Source organism: Quercus robur, chromosome 8, assembly GCF_932294415.1.
Source record: "Quercus robur chromosome 8, dhQueRobu3.1, whole genome shotgun sequence".
NCBI classification, from domain to species: domain Eukaryota; kingdom Viridiplantae; phylum Streptophyta; class Magnoliopsida; order Fagales; family Fagaceae; genus Quercus; species Quercus robur.
This window is the reverse complement of record NC_065541.1, coordinates 40,654,147-40,665,593: the sequence shown is the minus strand read 5'-3', so window position 1 is coordinate 40,665,593 and position 11,447 is coordinate 40,654,147. Positions and strand designations below refer to the sequence as shown.

The following is an 11,447-nucleotide window of genomic DNA, read 5'->3' as shown; positions in this document are numbered from 1 at the left end:
TTTGTGGGTTCGTTGGTTATAGGACCTCGTCCACATGATGATAGCTTCATCTATGGGACCGTCGGCTTTTTAATCCGTGTGTTATGGACTTGGTCGTTTTGGTTGTTCACTTTTGTGAACTTAGTTGCCCACTTCTGTAGACTTTAAACCGTAGATTTCTAAAATAGATACTTCAGCAATTTTGAATAAACTCCTTTTATTGCCATGCATTTGTAAATAAAAGTAATTCTAAAACCGAATCCTGCCTCTTGGGCTTAAAACAAAAAAGAAGTATTGTTGCAAAAAACTAAAGTAAATGATAAATCTGAGGAGTAAATGATACGTCAGCTTTTTAGCCTTAGCCTTGATGACCTTGTCATCTTTGTGGGTTCGTTGGTTATAGGACCTCGTCCACATGATGATAGCTTCATCTATGGGACCATCGGCTTTTTAATCCGTGTGTTATGGACTTGGTCGTTTTGGTTGTTCACTTTTGTGAACTTAGTTGCCCACTTCTATAGACTTTAAACCGTAGATTTCTAAAATAGATACTTCAGCAATTTTGAATAAACTCCTCTTATTGCCATGCATTTGTAAATAAAAGTAATTCTAAAACCGAATCCTGCCTCTTGGGCTTAAAACAAAAAAGAAGTATTGTTGCAAAAAACTAAAGTAAATGATAAATCTGAGAAGTAAGACTAAAATTTGCTGGAATGTAAATAAAAAGGGTAGGTCTTCATGCAGTCGCTCCTACTGGTAATACTTTCGTAGGTGCTCAGTGTTCCATGGGTGTGGCAGTTTCTGTCCTTCCAACATCTCCAGGTGGTAAGTGCCTTTCCTCTGCCACGACGTAACTTGGTAAGGTCCTTCCCAATTAGAGCCGAGTTTCCCTTGGGTAGGGTCCCTAGCGGCGCCCATGACCTTTCTAAGAACAAGGTCTCAAACTTGGAAGTCTCTGTGTCGGACCCGAGAGTTGTAGTATTTGGCCATGCGGTCCTGGTACCTAGCGAGCCTCTGTTCTACTGTTGCTCTGATCTCGTCCACTAGGTCGAGCTGTAGTTGCATAGTCTCGTCGTTTTTGTTCTCATCATGGTTATGCACCCTGTAGCTCGTGAGCCCAACTTCGGCCGGGATGACCACTTCGCCTCCATACGTCAGTCGGAATGGTGTCTCTCCTGTGGGTCTCCTTGCCGTCGTCCTGTATGCCCATAGTATGCTTGGCAATTCTTCAGGCCATATACCCTTTACCCCTCGAGCCGAGTCTTAATAATCTTGAGCAAGGATCGATTCGTGACTTCGACCTGGCCATTAGCTTGAGGGTGGGCGGGGGAGGAGTAGTGGTTCTTTATTCCTAACTGCGAGCAAAAATCCCGAAAGAGGTCGTTGTCGAACTGCCTCCCGTTGTCCTAGACAAAGACTCTAGGAATGCCAAACCTGCATATGATGCATCTCTAAACGAAGCTTCGCACGTTCTTCTCTGTAATTGTGGCCAAAGTTTCAGCTTCCACCCATTTTGTGAAATAGTCAATGCCCACCACCAGGAACTTCAGCTGTCGTACTGCTGTAGGGAATGGTCCCATAATATCTAACCCCCATTATGCGAACAGCCATGAGGCCGTCATCGGGGTCATCTCTTCGGTTGGTTGTCTAATAATATTGCTGAACCTTTGGCATTTGTCACAGGCCCTGACATAGGCTTCGGCGTCCTTCTACATGGTGGGCCAATAGTATCCCGCTCGTACAAGCTTGTGTACCAATGATTTAGACCCTGAATGGTTACCACAGATTCCTTCATGTACCTCTCTCATGACGTAGTCTGCCTCTTCCGTATCCAAGCATCTCAGATATGGTCAGGAGAAGCCTCTTTTGTACAGGACGTCTTTTATTCGGACGAACCTTACCGCCTGGACCTTCAGTTTTCTTACAGCCTCCTTTCCGTCCGGTAATACCCTGTCTTTCAAGTATGACATTAACGGCACGGTCCAGCTACTGTCAGAGCCTATTTCCTGCACGTTGCTGGGGTCTATTAGCGGAGAAAGCTGAACAAAAGAGAGTACATTACCAGGGATGACCATATGTTCTGCTGAAGCGGCCTTTGCGAGGCGATCTGCTCACTCGTTTTCTCCTCTGGGAATTTAGACGATCTTGGCTTCTAGGTCGTCCATTCTCGCCCTTATTTGATCAAGGTACCTTTTCATCCTTTCGCCCTTGCATTTGTAGTCTCCATTTATTTGGTTAGTAATAACCTGAGAGTCACAGTATATGACTACCCTTGTAGCTCCTGCGGCTTTAGTGAGGTCCAGTCCTGCTATCAACGCTTCATATTCTGATTCATTGTTAGTAGTAGGGAAGTCGAGACAGACCATACATTCAATGGTGTCTCCTTCGGGCAATAGTAGCACGATGCCAGCTCATCCGGCTTGTCTGTTGGACGACCCGTCCGTATATATGCTCCAATGAGGGGACTCTTCTGCCCCCTTATCTTCGTCATGAGTGAATTTGGCTATGAAAATCTGCGACGATCTGTCCCTTGATAGTGGTACATGGGCGGTACTGGATATCGAATTCACTTAGTTCTATAGCCCATAATGCCAATCGACCAATAGCCTCAAGATTGCTCATCGCTCGTCGTAAGGGCTTATCAGTCAGGACGTTCACCGTATGGGCTTGAAAGTACGGTTTGAGCTTGCGGGCCGCCGTAACTAATGCAAAGGCAAGTTTCTCCATGGGCGAGTATCTTTCTTCAGCACCGCGAAGCGCTCTGCTTGTGTAGTATATGGGCTTTTGTACTTTCTCTTCTTCTCTGACTAAGGCAGCACTAACGGCTACGAGGGAGACGGCTAGATAGAGAAAAAGCTCTTCTCCTGGCTTTGACGAGCTCAGCAGTGGTGGGGAGGAGAGATAAGCCTTCAACTCCTTGAACGCTTGCTGGCATTCGAAGGTCCACTCGAATGATCTCTTCAGCATTCGGAAGAAGGGCAAACACTTGTCCGTCGCCCTTGACACGAACCTATTTAGTGCCGCTATTTTTCCGTTCAGGCTTTGCACCTCCTTCACATTCCTTGGTGGCGCCATCTCCATAATGGCCCGGATCTTGTCCGGGTTTGCCTCGATCCCCCTCTGGGACACCATAAATCCTAGGAATTTTCCCGCCGTCACTCCAAAGGCATATTTTCCTGGATTGAGCTTCATGTTGTAGGAGCGAAGGGTGTTGAATGTTTCTTTGAGATCTTCCAGATGATCTTCCTCCCTCTGGCTTTTTACTAGCATATCGTCAACGTAGACCTGGACATTCCTCCCAATCTGTTGTGCGAACATTTTGTTCATAAGCCTCTGGTATGTTGCGCCTGCGTTTTTCAGGCCGAAGGGCATCACTTTGTAACAGAAGAGGCCCTGGCTGGTCACGAATGAAGTTTTTTCCTGATCAGCTTCATGCATTCGGATTTGGCTGTACCCTGAGAAAGCGTCCATGAAGCTCAGGAATTGGTGTTGGGCTATTGAGTCTACTAGGACGTCGACCCTTGGGAGGGGGTAGCTATCTTTGGGGCAAGATTTGTTAAGGTTGGTGAAGTCCACACACATCCGCCATTTCCCCCTAGCTTTTTTTACCATTACCAAGTTCGCTAGCCAGTCGGGATAGTATACTTCCCTAATGAAGCTCGCTTTCTGTAGCTTTCGGACTTCTTCTGCTATGGCTCGGTCTCGTTTGGGGGCGAACACTCTCTTCTTTTGTCGGATAGGTGGAAAGGCGGGCGATACGTTCAACCTGTGCACCATGACTAAAAGGTCTATTCCTAGCATATCTTCATGACCCCAGGTGAATACGTCTCGATTGCCTCTAAGGAAGGTTATGAGCTCCTGACGGATCGCGGGGTTAGTGAGTGTTCCAATTTTGGTCGTTCGGCCAAGATCGAAACTGTCAAGGGATATCTCTTCTAACTTCTCTACTAGCTCCGTTACCGTCCGGTGCTCTTCTATGCTTAAAGTCTGAACCTGATCCTTCATTTCCATCATGGCTACATAGCATTCGCACGCGGCCATCTGACTTCCGCGCAGCTCCCCTACTCCGTAGTTAGTCAGGAACTTAATCATCAAATGGTAGGTGGAAGTTTCTGCCTTCCATGAATTGAGCGTGGGTCGTCCGAGGATAGTGTTGTAGGCAGACGAGCAATTGACCACCAAGAATGTCACGTCCTTGATTATCTGCTGAGGGTAATCGCCTACTATCACTGACAATGTGACCGCGCCCAGGGGGAATACCCGGCTCCCTCCGAAGCCAACGAGCGGGGCATTTGTTGGAAACAATCGCTCCCTGTCAATCCTCATCTGCTGGAACGCTGAGTAGTATAAAATATCTACTGAACTGCCATTATCGACCAACACCCGGTGCATGTTGTAGTCTTCTACCCGCAAGCTGACGACGAGCGCATCGTCATGTGGATGGTGAAAGCGTCATGCGTCCTCTTCTGAGAACCCGATTATAGGGACTTCTCTTCGTGCTACTTTCGGCACAACTCCCGTCAACTGAACATTTTGTACCATCCGAAGGTAGGTCTTGTGGGCCTTCTTGGATGACCCGGCGACAGCCGTTCCTCCTACGATCATCCTTATGTCCCCTATCGGGGGCCTTGGTCGCTCATTATCTCGTCGGGGGTGTTGGTCTTGTGCAGGTGGATCCGCTTTCTCCTTGCTAATGAACTTCTACAGTTTTCCTTGTCTGATAAGGGCCTCAATCTACTGCTTGAGGTCATAGCAATCAGCCGTATCGTGACCATGGTCGCGGTGGAAACGGCAATACTTATCCCTGAAATGTTTGTTGGGATTACTCTTTAGCTTTCTCGAGAACGTCAGAGCCTCCTCGTCCTTGATTTGCATAAGGACTTGATCTATTGAAGCTGTCAACGGAGTGAAGCTCGTGAATCTTCCTCCCAGGGGCTTAGGGCGCCTCTCGTCCCTTCGGTCTCCTGCTCTTGCCTTCTTTCGGCCTTAATCCTACCGAGTGTCTTCCTGCGTCTCTCTTTTCCTTGGCCTCTCTTCTCAGGCTAACAGCGCATCTTTAGTGTTCATATACTTTGTGGCAAGTACTTCCGACATGGTCTTTGGGCCGTTTTTGTATAGGGAGAACAAAAACTTACCCTTCTTCAAGCCATTCGTGAATACCGCAACAAGTATCTCATCGTCGGCTTTGTCGATCGAGAGTGCCTCCTTGTTGAAGCGGGATATGTAGGCTCTTAAAGTTTCATCCTCTCGCTCCTTTATACTCATCAAGCAAGCCATAGACTTCTTGTACCGATGGCCTCCGATGAAGTGTGCGGTAAATTAAGCGCTGAGTTCTTTGAAGGTGCTGATGGAGTTCTGTGTCAGTCAGCTGAACCAAATTCTCGTTGCGCCCTTCAGCATTGTAGGGAAGGCCCTACACATGATCGCGTCTGCTACTCCTTGAAGGTGCATTAGGGTCTTGGAGGTCTCCAGATGGTCCAGAGGGTCCCTGACCCCGTCATAACTGTCTATCTGTGGCATGCGGAACTTACTCGGTAGGGGGAAGGAGTTGACGGTGGCGGTGAACGGCGAGTCAGTCCGGTTGACAAGGTCGTCAAGATCACTGGACACTCACCCTTTGAGAGCGTTCATCATAACCTCCATTTGTTCCTTCATGGCCTGCATCTCTACGATAATAGGTGGTGGAGTTGTATCTACCAGGGAAGGGAGGCTCACGTTCTGTCGCTCCGGTTTGCTCGAGGCGTTGCTGGCCTGGGGTCCCTCCTGGTTTCTTCTGTCGGCGCTGGTTCCTTCTTGATCAGCTCCTTGGTTGTCTGGTGCTGCGTTTTTTTGGCGTAGCTGCTCTTCCAGGTCGCAGTTTTGTCAGGTGAGACGTTCCACGGCCGCGGCGAGAGTCTTGACTTGCTTCTCGAGGGCAGTCATGGGTGGTTCTTCTTCTTGAATGTCGTTAGTGGTTGCCATTGAGCAGGTGAGCACCATGTGACTTTTGCCCGAGAAGCGGTAATATGACTTTACACTACACGTTTCCCACAGACGACGCCAACTAATGATGCCGAAAATACCACCAATAAGCCACACGGTCCTCGCGCGCCCCAAATAACACCTGTACAGTGAAAAGAAATTACCTAGTAGAGAGTACCGATGTGGTACCGTCCAAATACCCTCTGAAGGTCAAGTCAGAACTATTCTCACTACTCTAGAGTGCTAGAGAGGGTAAATTATGCGTACCTTGGTTCATGAGGGTGCTTGGTTTTTATAGTAGTAGGGCTTGACCCATTTTCCTTGGAGTAAAAGTCTTTTCCTTATAGGAGTCTCCTTGGGCGTAATTCGCGGGATCCTTTCCATATAGGAATCCCTCTTAGGTTTCACGAAACGTGGAGAGCAAGTCATTTACTTATACACGCGAACGTGGTTAGCAAGCATTCTTTGACTAGTGTCGTCGGTCTATGTTGTGCCTTCGGTCTACATACCGTCAGCTTCAGGATGATCTTCAGCCTTATTATCCTGTCGGCCTATGGAACTCTTCACTTCATCGCGCCGTCAGTCGTTAAACAAAGGCTAACGGCCCAGTAGGTACCGTCACCCATATCCCTTATTTGACCACTCTTTTATCCTTATCAATAATAATTATACTCAATCATATAACAATATGATTTAAGATGGAGGAAAATGCATTGGTTTAATTAAGGAAGGCAAAATGCTATATGATTCCCTAAAATAAGCTTTATTTAGTTGAAGAGTTGTTTATAATTGTAACTTAAGATAAGTCATATTAAGTGATTTTTTTTTTTTTTTTTCTGGATTAACACCAATTACCACCTGTGGTTAAATAGTTATGTAATGTAAGGCAGGTCAAGACAGTACAAGGCTTGCTTCAAGTCAGGTAGTTAACACCTAAAAATGGATGTCAAATGTAGACTTGCTGTTAGAAGGTTTAGAACTCCATTCAAAACAGAGATCTTTGTAGTCTTGCAGCTCGAGTTGCTTTTATTGACAAATGTGTTTCTTGTGCTTTGTTTTGAATGAAATATCTAATTTATTGAAAAAATGGAAAAACTCAAAAATTAGGAACTAAAGAACCACACATATAACTTTACTCAGTCGCAACTGCTATTATTAGGTTTTAAGTTTGTAATGTTGGCAAACCATGACAAAAACTAAGTCTCATTGGTTTAGAATGGTCTAAATTGAAGTCCAAGACAAAAAACTCAAGTTCGGGATTAAAAAAATGAGTTACAAGTTGTTTCATTCAATTGGTACTAGATCAATCGAAAGTCATTCAATTGGTACTTGATTGATCGAAAGTTGCATATCAACAAAAAATTAGCAAACGTAAAAAACCCATAACTTGACCGTTTGAAGCCCAAATCGCAAACCTTTTTTTTTCAATATTTAAAGGACATTATAAGCTAACCCTAATGTGGGTTTTCAGAGTTTTTTAGAGAGATTAGAATGCATCTTGTGCCTCTTTTGTAGATCTAGAGTTTTGTACTCAAAAGCTCTCTAATGTCTTCTATCGGTGTTATTCCTTGTAGAATCTCAAGATTTGGTGTTGTAAAAGTTGTTGCATACAAGATCAACGTCTAAGGAGATCCAAAACCTTTGAGTGGAGTCTCAAAGTCACAAATATGGGTGCTTGTGTTGCAAAGGCCTGATAAAGAAGGAGTCCAAGGATTCAGAGCTTACACCTGGTCGTGTCAATAAGTTCTACACATGGTAGTAATAGGATGTTAGTGGTCTAAGTTTTATTGTAAACTTTGATTCTCTATAGTGGATTTGCCTTTTACCTTGAGGATAGCTAGGTTAAATCCTCCCCAGGTTTTTTACCGGTTTGGTTTTCCTGGGTTATCATATCGTTATGTTATTTATTTTTCCGCCGCTTTACATGATATGAATTTATTATTTTAACCTAGATCTGAATAATAAACTTAAATATTCACTTGATTAATTAATTATGATAAACAATCTAGTTTACAGGATCTTACAGCTATCATTTTCTTGGCAAAGAATATATATGGCTTTAGGTAATTAGGCTGCTCCGGAAATTGTCAAGAAATCTACTTCTATACCGAGAATCAACGGTACATTATTAAAATACCGTATTGTTTTGAGACTTGTTTTGTTGAATACTCTAGGATTGATAGTTTGATTCCCCAAAATCTGAAAAGAAAGCCAAGTGGCAAGTTCCTAAACTTGAGGAAGCCAACTAGGTTCTCACTAAATACAGAAATCAAATAATCCCAGTGATACATTATGATTTTTTTTTTTTGTGAAAATGCACTTTTGGTCCCTACATTTTGGGCCTTGTTACAATTTGGTCCCTAAATTGATTTAGGTCCTAGGTCAGTCCCTAATTTTCAAAAATCGTTTTTAAAATAGTCCCTACCGTCAACCAAGTGACAGAAAATGCTGAGGTGGCAAACGGCGTATCCTACTTGCTGACATGGATATTAAAATATTATTAAAAATACCACGTCAGCATCCATGTCAACGTTTTAATGACAAGTCAGCATTTTAATTAATAAAAAAATAAAAATAATTTTAAAAAAATTAAACTGAAAAAATTCAAAATCAAAAACAAAAAAAGAAAAAACTTTTTTCAGATTCTCTCTACCTTATCTTTCTTCTTTTCATTTCCTTTTTTTTTTCTTTTTTTTTTTTCAGATCCTCTCTTTCTCTGTCTCTTCCATTCTCTTTCTCTGTCTCTTCCATTTTCAAAAAAAGAAAAAACTTTTTCAGATTCTCTCTGTCTTATCTTTCTTCTTTTCATTTCCTTTTTTTTTTTTTTTTTTAGATCCTCTCTTTCTCTATCTCTTCCACTCTCTTTCTCTGTCTCTTTCACTCTCTTTCTCTGTTTCTTCCATTTTCTCGTTGGCCACGCGGACGATGTGAGAACGAACTCCGACGAGACCAATGACGGACTCGGTGGTCCCCAACAAAACATCTAGCCGGATCGAACAGCGGATCGCGACGATCACGCGCTTGTTGTTCGCGTTGGTTATGCCGGAATCTCTGAACCCGGCCGACCTCGTTGTGGAGACCAACGACTGAGCCGAGGCGAGGTCTTTGCACTCCACGGCAACGATGAGCGGTTCGAAGCTTTTTTCTGGGTTTCTGTAGGGGTGGGTGGTCTCGTGATTTGTCACTTTTTCTGGGTTTCTGTCGGTGTCTTGGTGAGTTTGGTTTCGTGTTTGTGGTTTTGATAACGCCTTAAAATGTATACTTATTATATATTTATATGAGCGTTATCTCCTTATTACTATGCTTAATTTGTATAATTAAGTCATGATTTGCATTAGTCCCTATTATTTATCTTTACATAATTTCTTGAATAAAATGCTATTCATTATGTGTAATTTTCTACTTTCAGGAAATTATGTGAGAAAGATGAGTTTACAGGAATTTGTGAGAGAATGAAGGTCAAACTAGAATTAAAGTGGACCTAAAGGACCATGCTTAAATGTCTAAGAAGGTGCAACTGGAGTGCTTGGATCGTCTACCATGATTGGAAGCTTCAAATAAGGAAAGAAATCAAAGAAGCAGAATCTGAAAAGGAAAAATCTGATTTGAGCACTGATCAGTATTTTGGGCGTATCTCTCTCCTCAAAAATCCAATTGACACAAGGCTAGATGGGTTAGAACCGTAACTTAAATATCTACAATTTCCAGTTTTGAGTTTTTCGAAATTCTCAGTTTTTGAAGGCCGAAATTAACTCACAAGTTACCGCTGTAAACTTGGATGGAAATTAAAACAGTAAATGTTTTATTTTCTTTGGACACTTAGACATTAGGGTTTTAAAGGGAGGCTAGTAAAATGAATTTTGGCAGAAAAAACCTTGTATTTTTCTTTCTCTAATGGCAGTCTAACTCTTTGCTAGGGTTAGGGGTTATGTTTCTTCTATACGGTACGAATATTTAATGTGATTCTTTCTAGGATTTTATCAACGACATATTTGATTGTTCAATTAAATTTCTTTTGATGTATTAGTTCTTCCATACTTTCAATAAGTTCAATCATGTTTTTCTTATTGTTTAGATGAATTTCTAATAGTTTCAAATAGAAATCAAGATTTAAAGTGAATGAGTTTTTCTGAAAACTTTTCTAACCGCATTATCAATCGAGGTTATTATGCGTTCTTGAATTGTCTCAGTTCAACCGAATCATAAGTTTTTAATTGTATAAGAACAATCAATTATGAAATAGATATTTTCTTAGATCACAAAGAATTTCATATCGATATAGGAAAACACCCCGATGTTCTAGTATTTACATTATTGATTAAAATTAATTTTTATTATTATTTTTGTTAACAATCACCAAGCAAAAGTATTTTTCTTCTTCACTCACATTGTTATTTAATTATATTGTTTTTGAATTTACCCTGCTCCTTGTGGTTCGACCTCGGTACTCCGAGAAATATATTGCTACGATCTCCTGCACTTGGGAGTGAGCAAGCAGTTTTTTTTTTTTTTTTTTTTATATTTATTTCTTGGATTTATTGAGTTTGATTTACTAGAGGTTTATGGGTTTGATTTCTTGGATTTATTGGGTTTGATTTACTGGATGTTTATGGGTTTGATTTCTTAGATTAGTTTATGAGTTTGATTTCTTGGATTTATTAGGTTTGATTTATCGGATGTTTATGGGTTTGATTTTTTGGATTTATTAGATTTGATTTGGGGAAGAACATGAAGCATGAAGTTCATGTCCTGGGAAGAAGAAGAACAATGTTCTTTCGAAAAATAATGAAAAATAAACCCATTTTTTAATCTCAAATTTTTAAACGGAAAAAACTTTTTTTTTCTTAATTTAATTAAATTACTGTTTATTTATTTATTTATTTTAAAATTTCTGACCTGGATTTTTGGTTTAATTTTTTATTAATTTAAATTTGATGTGGCATTTCAAAAATGCCGAATAAGTTTTTTTAATAATATTTTATTATCCACGTCAGTGCCATGTCAGCAAGTAGGGCACGTCGTTTGCCACCTCAGCATTTTTTGTCACTGGGTTGACAGTAGGAACTATTTTAAAAACGATTTTTGAAAATCAGGGACTGACTAGGACCTAAATCAATTTAGGGACCAAATTGTAACAAGACCCAAAATGTAGGGACCAAAAGTACATTTTCGCCTTTTTTTTTCTTAAATATTTATTGAGCAAAAACCAAAAAATTAAAATGTAAGAACAGCCATAAAAATAGCAAACTGGAGATCTTGCAAGTAGATAAACAATAGTAGTAGTAATTTACTTCTGTTGCACAATCCCTCCTTATGGCTTGTTTGGATGGAGGGGGAAGGAAGGGAAGTGGAGGAAAGAAGAGTAAAGTTAGTTAAAAATAAACTAATTTTGTGCTAAATCTACTCTACTCTCCCTCTTTCTCCCTCAATCCAAACGAACCATTAGCTTTCATCCCTTGAAGGGTACACTTTATTAAGATTTATGTATACATTTCTAGTATTAGTAA

General features: G+C 41.5%; 1 protein-coding gene across 1 annotated transcript; it reads right to left on the bottom strand.

Moving 5' to 3' along the window:
• Positions 1–2,466: 2,466 nt before the first annotated feature.
• LOC126696292 (uncharacterized) lies at positions 2,467–4,371 on the bottom strand. Its single transcript, XM_050393055.1, has 2 exons — positions 3,595–4,371; positions 2,467–3,099 (listed from the first exon to the last, which is right to left on the bottom strand). Exons 1-2 carry the CDS (start codon positions 4,369–4,371, stop codon positions 2,467–2,469), a joined length of 1,410 nt encoding a protein of 469 aa, XP_050249012.1.
• Positions 4,372–11,447: the final 7,076 nt, after the last annotated feature.